At 35.1% G+C, this 12,500-nt stretch overlaps 1 protein-coding gene across 2 annotated transcripts in view; it reads left to right on the top strand.

Moving 5' to 3' along the window:
* Positions 1 to 12,500, top strand: part of SRRM4 (serine/arginine repetitive matrix 4) — a 519,623-nt gene that overhangs the window by 341,731 nt on the left and 165,392 nt on the right. For both annotated transcript variants that reach the window (XM_044068321.1, XM_044068322.1), the window contains exon 2: positions 12,123 to 12,272. In XM_044068321.1, the coding sequence (XP_043924256.1) occupies positions 12,123 to 12,272 (150 nt within the window). The remainder of the gene's footprint in view (positions 1 to 12,122; positions 12,273 to 12,500) is intronic.

The following is a 12,500-nucleotide window of genomic DNA, read 5'->3' as shown; positions in this document are numbered from 1 at the left end:
AAAAGGTGTTTAGTAACTCAATATGTAGGTTTCAGGTTAGGGTTAGGGTTAGCACACATAAGAAAATGGTGCAAGGAGAAAAAAAGTGGATTCGGTAATTATGTGTTTAGTATTGAAAATGAATATTATTGTATAAAGAAAAAATGGAGCAGCAAAAACAGAGAAAGACGAAGGCAGAGATACAAAAACATTTTTTTGAAAATAAGAATGTGGGAATATAATCACATGGCCATATCATTTAGTTTTCCTGGCCTCAGACTGATGTCAGGCATAGTAGTTATTAACCCCAAATCAGGCTGAGTTGTTGGATATTAATTGTTCTGTAGTCTATGCTCCCTCCAAAACAACGGCAAAAGCATATATACCCATAGTAATGATCCAGTTCTAATATGGAAGAATACTGCAGAAGCATCAACTGTTGCAGTGTTCTGCATCCTGTTGTAGTTTCAGCTAATATCACTTTTCATAACTGCATAAAACGAGCGGTTTGATTTTTATTAGCTCTTGTTCCAAAATAAGGAAATCATGGATGGATTATTAATGAATATTTGCTGACTTGTGTTGCACACAGATTCATGAGAGGTTCAGCACAGAACTTCCTTGCAGAGATGCTGTAAATTAAGTGGGAGAACATACCGTATGCATACCCACTGTGATACTTTCAACATGCACTGAGTTTTAATGCCCACTACACTCAGCTTTTTACGTAGCTCAGAGCCAGTATTCCACTCAGTTTATTGAGATAAAGAAGTAACACCAAACAGAAGATTAGAGACTGTTTGGCAGCATTGATTTTGTTGGTCCAAAGTTATTTTTGAGAAATGACTTCAGCAGTGAACCTTCATTGTAGGCATGAAAAAAATGGTACTGTATATATATCCATACCATATCCTCTCTAGCTGTGCTGTACAGCTTAGTACTAGTTATGTTACATTAATCTAGTTTGAAACAAATTAGTCAAAGCTATAATGTGGAATATGTAGAGACAAGATTATACTCCAATATCAAGAAAAGGTACAGTGTTGGTGCTGCAGTAGCATTGTCGCCTCACAGTAAGACATTGTCCTGTTCGATTGTCAGCTAGAGCATCTTCTGTGTGGAGACATGCGTGAATGGGTGTACCTTCGTTGAAGGTTGTGCATCAGGGCTGGCAACTCGGCACGTAAAAATCTACTGCCAATCATTAGCAGACCGGAGTTCCACTGTGGCGACCCCTAAACGGGAAAAGCCGAAAGACACAACAACAAGAAAAGGTACACTTGCTAGTAGAGATGATTGTAACAGTATGTAGGGGTGTTTACCAAAGATTTGGCTGGGAAAGAACAGTGACAGAAAATAAAACAGCCTTTAAAAGCTGTTTGAACTTCACTTTGCCATACTTATAAAATGGGTCCACTTCTTTAACACAAAATACTGAAATCCCCTTGCAGAAACATGTGGTGGTGTTGTCGGTTTTGTGTTGGTAGTGTTTGTGTTATTTTGGGGGGAGGGTTATGTATTTATTTGTGTTTTGTTAGGTTTGTTGTTGTGAGTGTTCGTGATTGTGGTGTTTCGTGATTTTGAGGATTCAACATTCTCTATTCAAAAAACTGAAATTCAGGATTTCAGAATTTCGAGTTAAAGAAGTGGACCCTTATAAAACAACTGTGGTAGAATAAAGACTCTAACAGCTTTAAGAAGCTACTTTACCTTCAGCTTAAGGGACACTTCATTTCTGCCTGTGGTAGCTCTCAACTGTCCCTGATTTAGTAGAACATCCCTGAATTTGCCTCATATTTTTGTCCTGTCCTTGTAAAATCTTTGATTTTCTGGTAAATCACATAGAATTAGTCAGTCATTTAGCAATGACACCAGTTTCATACTTCTTATTGTTCAGAAAAAACACGTTGTTGCAAAACCTATTTTTCTATTAAGTAAATAAGAGCAACATTAACAAACTGTCCCCGATTTTAATCCTTTGCCCCTCCATTATTCTTGTATTTGTCCAGAATTATTAAGCAAAGACGTTCTTTTTGAAGTGATATGTGCTTTAAAAACGTTCAAAGCATCTATAGTTTCTTAGTCTTTTTTCTGCATTAGGTAGTACATGAAGCAGATCAAGTGCCATAGTACTACACAGAATTATGAGTGGGTCTCTGATTGTAACCCTTTATTATGTGTTTTTGACGTGGATGCCAAGTTTCATCTCTGGAGCTTGACCCTCAGTAAAAAATTCTTATGGCATCCATGTCTTAAATAAATAATAAACAAGTTATGATTGGAAACCCAGTCTTAATCCTATATATAAGTAAAATCCCCCTATTAGCACTTGTGTAATATTTTTCATTTGGCATAAACATTTGTGTATGTTTTTCTTCTCAATAAATTTTATGATGCAGTCATTATTTCCAGCAAACTGAGGTGGAGATCAATACTCTAGTAACAAAGTCAGTTAAACAGTGTAAAATAACCAATACAAAGTATTGTGATTTCTTAAATTTTGTATAACCGATTCAGCTGTTACTTTAAGAAAGGATATTTGCTTTACTGTTTTCCATTATAGGATTACAAAATTCTGTATGTTTCTTGCAATATCTTACTATCTATTACTTGTCCAAATGCAGCTTATGTGTCAAGTAAGGGTCCTTAGATCACCATTTTGTTGGGTTAGACATACTTCCGAGGAAGATGAAGCCATTCACCATTTAGCCTTTTACATTATAATACACAATGTGCATAGTAGCTAAGTGCATGACCTGACAGAGTGCATGCCATAGTACACAAATTTTGACTTTCCACCAGAGAAATGCTATTACACAGTTTTCTACAAAAATTGAGTCATTTTTTCTTCTATTAATTACTTAATGGCATATTTCTACTGATATATTTTTAAATGACAGACTTACACACACGTTGCATAATGGTGCAGTGATTAGCTTTTCTGTCTCACAGTGTTTGATTCTCCAGTTCAGGTCTTGCTTTGCAAGCCATCCATGTGGAGTCCGCATGCCATGCGTGGGTCCATGTGGGTTTTTGTTGGAATTTCTGTTTTCTTATTTTATCTTAATGATACAGTGTTAGGTGAAATAGTGTTATTTAATATACCCATAGGAATTACTGAGTGCGTGTGTGTGTGTGTGTGTGTGTGTGTGTGTGTGTGTGTGTGTGTGTGTGTGTGTGTGTGTGTGTGTGTTTGTGTGTGTGCGTTTGCACGTGCGTGTGTTAATCTTGTAATTGACTGGCATCCTATTCAAAATTTTCCTCTGCTTATACCTGCTGCTTGCCAACATAAGCTCCAGTCCCTGAAATCCTGAATAAGAAAAATCAGGAATAAAAAAAAAAATGAATTAATAATATAGACACAGTGATATTGCCGTGTAAACAACAAAGCTGCTTAACTAAATTGCACATTTTAAAACTATGTGGTCAGACTCTATCTAGTCAAAAGTGAAATTTTCCAAGAGGCTTCACATTGTAAAATCCAAAATTTAAACTACTCTGTACCAACAAACCTCAGATTCCTCCAAATCAACTTCTTAAACTAAACAGACTACTCTCCAAGGTACTCTGAGCTCTGAACTGTATGGACACTTGATCCACCCCCACCTCCAAGTAGCATGGGTTTATTTTCCCTGATACCACCAGAAGTAATTATTATAGCATTTTTCAATCCAGGATGTTTCAGAATGAATATATGATGCATTTCTTTGAGATGATACCTTTGGGCAGTGTAGTGGTGCAGCGGTAGCATTGTCACCTCACTTCAAGAAGTTCTCTGGTTTGATTCTTGGCTGGGATGCCTTCTGTGCAGAGTCTGCTTGTTCTCCCTGTGTTCATGTGGGTTTCCTCCCACATTACAAAGATATGCATCTGGAGTGTTTCTCCCCAGGCCTCTGCTGAAAATTGGCTTTGTTTCAAGTTGGACTTTCCTGGTTAACAAATAAATAAATTTCTGTTTTGATTTTATAGGCTCATAAAGTAAGATCAAAAAGAAAAACGTTTTACTTCTGGTAATATCAGGGCAAATCATTACAAATGCCACTAAGGTCTACAACAGATGAATCAAATATTAACATTTTGGTTGTCTAGTGCATAATGTCACTCAGAACACATACTTTATAAACCAGAACATAAACAGCAATCAGCAACATAGCATTAGTGTTTATTAAGGAGCCCTAAGTTTTCCGAGTATATGTGTCTCAGTTATTTAAAGCAATTAGTTCTTGCTTATAGGTCATAATGTCTTAATATTTACTTCATGCAGTTTACTTATTATTTATTTATTTAATTTAATTTATTTTTTATTTGATAGACACAGATGAGGACTGATCCAACAGAACCTGTGTTAGTCACTGCCCAAACCAAAAAGTTAAAAAAATATACAACGGCAAAAACTTTACAGTGTTCTTACTACAAAAATAAATAAATACATAAACAACCATAGCAAAAAAATTTTAGCAAACTTAGGCCATTTCAAAGTGAAATAAGTTAGTTATATTTTTAGCTATATTTATTAAGCATAATAAGAATTTTAAAAATAGAGTGAAAGAGGTTTAGGCAAGCTGTAAAAGTATGTCATATAAAGAAATGCAGACATATTTTAATTAAACGCCTACACTAAGTGCACACTAACTGTACATGATCTCTGTTCAGGAACATCCCTACCAGATGTTCTTTGCTTTCTAGTCACTCAGATAAATTATATTAAGTGCACATGTAGTCTGCAGTTTGTGCTAATACTTATGAATTCCCATTGCTAGTTAAGGTTGCAGAAAAATCAGCAGGAAAACTAAAAATAGGAGGAAAAAGGATTAAGTTATGCTTGTGTCGTCTGTTCACTCAGAATGGTGTACACTTAGTGTAGGTGTTAATGATTTCCAGGGTTTAAGTGATGGACATTCTCTGAGGTAGGACACTAATGAGTCCCAGACTGAGGTTTCAGCACTGAGATGGCATAATTAGTAGTGTATGCTCTGAAGAATTAAAGAATTGTTAACAACTGACCTAAGTAATGATTGAGGACCATTTTATGGGTTAGAGGAAGACAGTAATTAATTATTGTAGGTTTAAATAGCAGTGTAAATGTAGTAAGTCTGATCTTTCCTGAACAGAAATTAAATTGTTGTCTTTTAGGTTCTACTAGAATTAATCTGTATAGTCTATTATACAGGATAAGCAGATATTTGTTTTAGGGGATGCAGCAGCTAAAGGGAGCAAACTATATTCTATCTGAGACAGTAGCTCTCCTTTCATTTTGTTGTTGGTCTTTCTTCATCAGGGAAGACTATACATTTTCCAGCAGCATGCCATGCTATTTATTATGTTCACCTTTAAGGTGTTATGTATAACTTTCCTTGGAAATTAAATGATCAGGCCAGGTGCTCAGGCACTCAGACATTTAAACCTATTAGCAATCTGTATAATTGGGCTAGAACAGCCTGTGATACTTTTGTTCTAATGTTTTGTTGACTCTGATTATATTCCTGGGCATTGCTGTCTCATATTTTGCTTGTTATACCTCTATTCCAACAATCAATGTACTATATCAGAGAGAAACCAAGGTTTGTAAGCACTGACTCTCAGCTCTTCCTGCCCATAAATTATTGACACTGGGCATTTATTTGACTCCCCAGAGTGAAGTACAATTCTTAATATGTCTGCTTTCATGGCTTCATTATTTTAATTACCTTAATTTTCACTCACTAAGTTGTAAATCCTTTTTAAACTGGCACATCTAGATATGCTAGTACCATTTGATGAAGTTTGCTATACAGTAGCAAAACAAAACCATCAATATGAAAACTAGTAGTCAGGTTATTCAAGTTTTCTTAGTGAATAAATGAGCTGAAAAGAACTAGAAATAAAAAAAGGCATTTCAAAAACAATGCAGTCTACAGGAACAAGAAATATGGAGTTTCCATTCTTTTTTATTATTTATTCATCTATTTGTTATTTGGCTATGACCAGTTTGATGTGACTGTCTGTCTTCACTGGTGATGTGGGAGATTTTGTCTGACTAAGTAACTTGCAGACAGTAAGCAAGTCTGCTTTGTAAGAATTCAGTCCAGGTTAAATAAATCTATCACATACAGTTTACTGCCTTGGCCTACCATGTTTACTATTAACTCACTGAGATAGTAATACAAGCCAACACAGACGCATATGCTAGGCTGCCTCCAAAGCTAATAAACTAATCTGTTAACGTAATACCTGGGAGTGACATATTTCATCATTATGACAAATATAGTAACATAATCTGATAGAATACTATATAATGTTATTATAACTTGCTTGTTAATGTGCCCATAAGGCAACCATATCAGGTTATTATAAACAGAGCTATTAAATGTAACCTCTTAGAGTGCATTTTATGTTATTATAACTTGCAAACATAATGTCTAGGAATACCACATTATGTTATTAAAACTTAAGCATTAATATAGCATATTATACTATTAGTGGGTTTTGGTTTTAATTTTCCAGTGATGTGCCATGGCATGTATTTAATTATCCTTAACTGCCATAGAAAACCTCTGTTCCTCTGAAACGTAACATGAACAGCTTTGAAAGAAATGAGCAGTAATACTTCCATAACCTGCTTTCATTCAGGTTTGAAAGACTGATTGTTAGGCAGCAATGTGGTATTTTTATAATAGTAATGGCTCATATGGAGCTTGTTGTTGGATGTGGTACCCTGGTGTACTCAAGTGCTGCTGTAAAACAATAACAGACAGTAAGCCCTCTCTACCTGGGTTTGATTGTTTGCCTCAATTTCTGTTGGAAACCTTGTATACTTCATACAGCCTGAACACATTTTCTATATGTTTAGTCTTAACAATTCATAAGACTACAGGCTGTAGAAATTTGTTAATAATTAGATTAAAATAAGAATGACATAATGCTGACAGCCCTTTGGATGATTGTATTTCAAAAAATGTTATATTAATATAATACAACCGCATCTACCTCTGACAGTTTTGAGTAAGTGGATCATGTTCAGGGGCTTAATTTCACCTTTATTGTTCATAGAACAAAATAAAGAATCAGGTTATGGCTGGAAAAAGGAAACCAATGAATGTGACTTGGACAAACATGTTCCCCATGAGGTCCCCTTTGCTGATTCTTTTCAGTTCAGGCAGCAGGAGATTTATTAAGGCACAATGGTAGTATAAATTTAAGATTTACCATGAAATACCCTTAAATAAGCATGAACTTGTATATAAAGAATTTCAAATGCAGACACAGAAAACTCTTTTAGAATTTCCAAGAAAAAATATTATATATAGCGTGCTGGGTAGAATTACTTTCAATAGAAGATTATAAACTATAACTGAAATGTGATGGTCTTCTATGACCCATCTTGCATCCATGTAGGTATTCAGCACAAAGGGGATGAAGTCTATCAGAAATGGATTAGAAGTTATTTAAAGATTAGACAAAAGCCATTTAGCATGCCCTATTGCAATAGGCCAAATGTCCAGTTTGACAAAAAGAGTAATGTACTCTAGGTGTAAACAGATGGCTAAAAAGAAGAAATGAGTTTTGCAGTTTTTATATACTTACATCTCATCTGTATGCTATGGAGAGGGCAAGAGTCTTAACTGCTCTAAATGGGTTACAATCATTCAAAGCCCAAATGTAACGCAATCCAGAATTGAGCCATCACAATGCAGATGGCCTCTCTTAGGCATGCAACCTATATAACAGCCCTGAATCCAATAGTTTCAAGCTGGATGGTCTCAACCACAGAGTACAAGCAAACCAAAATGTATAACAGTTATGTAAATAATGTCTATAGCAATGTTATACAGAGTTCACTTTAAATGATGTGATATTTCTTTATATCGACTCTGCTTCTATTAAGTTACTGTTGTTTTCATAGGTTCCTAGGTGTTTACTAGGCTAACAACCACTACATGCAACCCAAATATGACTCACAAATCTGATTTATACAGTGATTTATTGACTGCCTGTGTATTAGTGGGAGCAGGTATGCTTAATGAGCTAGTGACTTTAATACAGAAAAGGATTGTAAGAAGCCCGATCACTTAGTCATTGCACTTTGGGATTGGGACGGGGTATCCAGAGTAGCACAGTGGGCAAAAGAACTTGATAAATCATTCTTTCATGTCAATCTGTTGGTGTTTTCTTGCTGTTTTAAGATTTTGGCTGAGCACCAGATATGCTGTTTGTTGAGTTTGGAGTTAATCAATCAATGAAAAAAGAGAAGGAAGGTGGAAGTGAAAATTGTTGCAGGCAGATGAATCCAGGGAGGCGTACCAAACGAGATCATTTCCCAGGAGGTATAAGAACAAAGTGTAAACCTGAAATAAAGGCATTTTCTGTACTTATGGTTAAACCGTGAAACGTTGGCATGTAAGTACATGCACTTAATTTTGTTTTTACATGATAAAACGGAGAGACAGATATATATCACAGAGATTACCCCATCTCTGAAACAAGCTCGCCATCTTTTGAAGCAGAGTTCCTCCCCAACCCAATTCTAGTGCAACCTGGATAATTGGATGGGGAACAGGAAACTCATCCATGGTTTGGCACATATGTCTCTAATGGACACAGGCAGCCTGTAAATTGTTCAGCTCCTAGGCCCCAGCTTGTGAATGTTTCATCTCTCAAGCACTGCTTACACCTATCAAGGGTAGCAGAACTTGTCAGAGATTTGTGATGCATGCCTAAGCTTAAAAAGGCCTGTATGTTTGTTAGCCTAGTGAACTCTTGTTATAAGACTGGTGGTCTCAATTGATTTATATATGTTCCAAAAAACAGTTTAAACAGTTATACTAGAAACTAAACTGCAACTAATAATGTATAAAACAACAACATTTGTTGCACTAAAGCTAGTGTTCTTGACTCACATCACATAGAATCTTTCTCAGAATAGTCTGATGAAGTCTCTGTGTGAAGACATCTAATTTATTTGATGTGAGATAAAATTACTTACTGTAATTTAATACATTTTATTGCTTTTCACATTATCAGATGCCTTTTATTTTATTGTGCAACTGTTTAAATATTTTTGATCTAGTTTTGTGGTGCAGTCTTTAAGCCAGTTTGTATCCTTTTAGTTTTGTTTCTTAATGTGTGTGCGTGTGTGTGTGTGTGTGTGTGTGTGTGTGTGTGAGTGTGTATGTCTGTATATATATATATATATATATATATATATATATATATATATATATATATATATATATATATATATATATATATATATATATATATATATATATATATATATATGTGTGTATGTAAGTAAATATGTGTATAATTTTTCACACACACACACACACACACACACACACTATATATATATATATATATATATATATATATATATATATATATATATATATATAAATGAAAGCCATTATTTTTACCTTACACTGAATACTGTGGGCCCCCCACTACAGGAGGTTTACACAATGAAGTCTGTAGCTTGGCTGGGTCTTTCTTATAGTTTATACCAAATGATTTGTCTGTGTGACTTTTTACCATTTGTTTTGGATATTATAATAGGCACTACATCAATGGCAGATGAGAAGCTGAATATGAGTCTTCCAATAGTGGTAGAACTAAGGGAGGTAATGGCAAAGCAGTGCAATGCAAACAACAGTCAAAATGTTTTAGTTGACAAATAAAGTAAAACTTCAGTTTTCAGTGTAAGGTGCTCAGAAAAGGCAGCAAATTATGACTGAATCATGCCGGAAATAGATAACACAAACATAAGGATGATTTTTCAGTTCAGCTGAGCACCATGAGAAGCAATGCGATCTTGTAAATAGTATTTCCTCAAAGTCATCTGTAATTATTTTTTTACTCAGACAGTAGTTGCTGGATGAAGCTGTGTATGTAAAATCAGCATATGTTTTAACCACCATTTGGGTAGGACTAAACTATTGTAAATTGAAATACAGTAGAAAGAAATGGGTGGCCTGGCCTCTAAGATGGATAAAAATAATAAACTACAGTAACTGGGCTTAAGGGGCGGACAGACTCTTTTCTGTTCTCATCCTTTTCTCTTCTTCATTTAGAAAAATAATTGTTTCATATTTCTCTTTCCGCATGTGGAAGAATTAAAGGTCTGTCTCAATGTCAGGCATGTCCTTGCTTTTATGAAGTCCTGTGCAGACACACCCATGGTGATATTGATGTGCCACAACCATGAAGACAGATCACCAGATCTGAGGGAGAGGGATGGAATTTGTTAATGTCACTGGAGTGATGAGTGTCACATTCCTAAATCCCCCCATTTAGGGCCAAGTGGAACAATCCTCCCTGACATGCAGGACCAGTGTATATGACACTTTAGGCTGCTCTGCTCTACTTCCCCTGACCAACTACCTTGGTGCAGTCTTGGACATGGGGTATAAATAAAGGGAACACTATAGAAAAAAATTGTGCAGCCACGTTGCTGATGTTCAGATTCAGCAAACAAAAATAGGGTGGAATGAGCCATGCCTTTAGCAATGTTATGATGATAGCTGATGTTTTTTATTCTTTACTGTTAAGGAAAATCATAAGAAATCATTATTATTTATTATTTATTCATGTTCACTTAGAGTGAAAGACCAGAAGGGTAAATACCATACAAAAAATCTCATCATATATGGCATATCCATATAGACATACACATAAATTATAAACTGAAAAGTTCAAATCTAGCTAAGCTAATGCATTTCATATCTACTTATTAATAAACAAATGACTATATATGCATACATATTACAAATCTAGCTGAAACATTTAATATTGCTTATATCTAGGTTATGCTGTCAAATGAAAACGTGGATATTATTAAGTAAAGGCCATGGAGGGATAACATCATACAATATTTATGTTGTAACACAGCTGTGTTTCTATTTGCTGATGAAAAGTTTATTAGATGTTTGCTTAAAAGCATAGCTGTCTGAGATGGGCAGACTGAAGAGAAGAGTGTTCCAGTGTTTGCCTACATAATTTAAATAACATTTTTCTCCATAACATTTTGTCGCTTATGACACAGCAGTACAGTAATTCAGTATAGCCATCTACAGTATATTATCACCATGTATTTATCAGTATTGCACAATTTAAGTAAAAAACATTTTAAAGCACTAAAGATATACAACATATGAGTATTATCTAAGACCTATAAACTGCAAATTCCATTAAAATAAAAACACTGTGAAGGGCTGTCTCTACGATCCACCTTGATAAACATATTTTTTCTGCCAGAATATGAAGTGAAGCACAAAACATAAAATATAATGTTCACCAAGCAAGGAAGGCAACATAAAACTATAAAGTAAAATCATAAATTTGCATACCTAATGTGGTATAAAACTGGAAAAAGAATGATATTTGAAGAAAATATAATTTTTTTTTCTCAGAATAGTGTACTGAATTTCTATCATTAGTGGGATTTGAACCCATATACCCATTTTAATCGCTCAATATATAATCAGTGCATTTAAGGACATGCATGGGGGAATGTCATTAGTCTAGTAAAGTTTATATGTTTTGTAATGCTGTGTGGGATATACAGTGTAGAGTTTTCATTCTACATACTAAGTGCATTTTCTTAGTTGTATGAAATGTTTTAAATTATTTTACTCAGTGTCTGGGCTGTATGTTAATTTCTAACTTGTGTGTATCATATATGGTATTTTTTCCTGTACTCATGTCTTCTATAGTCTTTCTAAGAGTACATGTTAGAAGAACAAAGCAAAAATCACAAAATCCACATTCCCTGTTCTCCTTCATACCCAAGTTGTTAAAGTAGAGCACTTTGGAACCCATACATCCAGAACAAATCCTGCGGAAATCATCCTGGTGGCAGTGATAGTCTCTGTAGCTGCCATTTGATCTAAATTCACCTGAGAAACAAATTATTTATGAGTGGCTGCCATGAAACAAAGCAAAATAATATATGTTCCTAGCAGTATTTTGCTGTATACCAAAGTCAAGTCTGAAAGTTTTCAATTTTAGATTCATATGCCTACCCACTTAACAAACGTATCAAATAAAAAGAAAATTAAAAAAAAATGTTATAATTTTCTGAAGTAGAGGGTAGCATATTGATGGAAAGGCATGCGCTGTGAACTGATCTGTTATTCTTCTTTTCATTGTTTTATTTTTTCTTGCAGTGCTATAACCTCTAGTTACTTAACATACAAAGCTGAAGCAAAGAACTCTGTGGTGCAAAGTGCAGCTGACCCTGTGAAGGAGACCTCCAGTGTCAATGGATACATTAGCACAAAGGATACCAGACAAGTAAATCAGCATCGATCATGGAGGTGAGGAAGTGTGTGTGTGTGTGTGTGTGTGTGTGTGTGTGTGTGTGTGTGTGTGTGTGTGTGTGTGTGTGTGTGTGTGTGTGTGTGTGTGTGTGTGTGTGTGTGTGTGTGTGTGTGTGTGTGTGTGTGTGTGTGTGTGTGTGTGTGTGTGTGTGTGTGTGTGTGTGTGTGTGTGTGTGTCTGTTTGTATGTATTCATCTATTTGTGCATGCAGATAGAAATACATGT

The sequence above is a fragment of the Protopterus annectens genome, chromosome 4.part0, assembly GCF_019279795.1.
Source record: "Protopterus annectens isolate FY-2018-M chromosome 4.part0, PAN1.0, whole genome shotgun sequence".
Lineage (NCBI taxonomy): Eukaryota > Metazoa > Chordata > Ceratodontiformes > Protopteridae > Protopterus > Protopterus annectens.
Note: the sequence above shows the minus strand (reverse complement) of the source record. Positions and strands in the feature narration are given on the sequence as shown.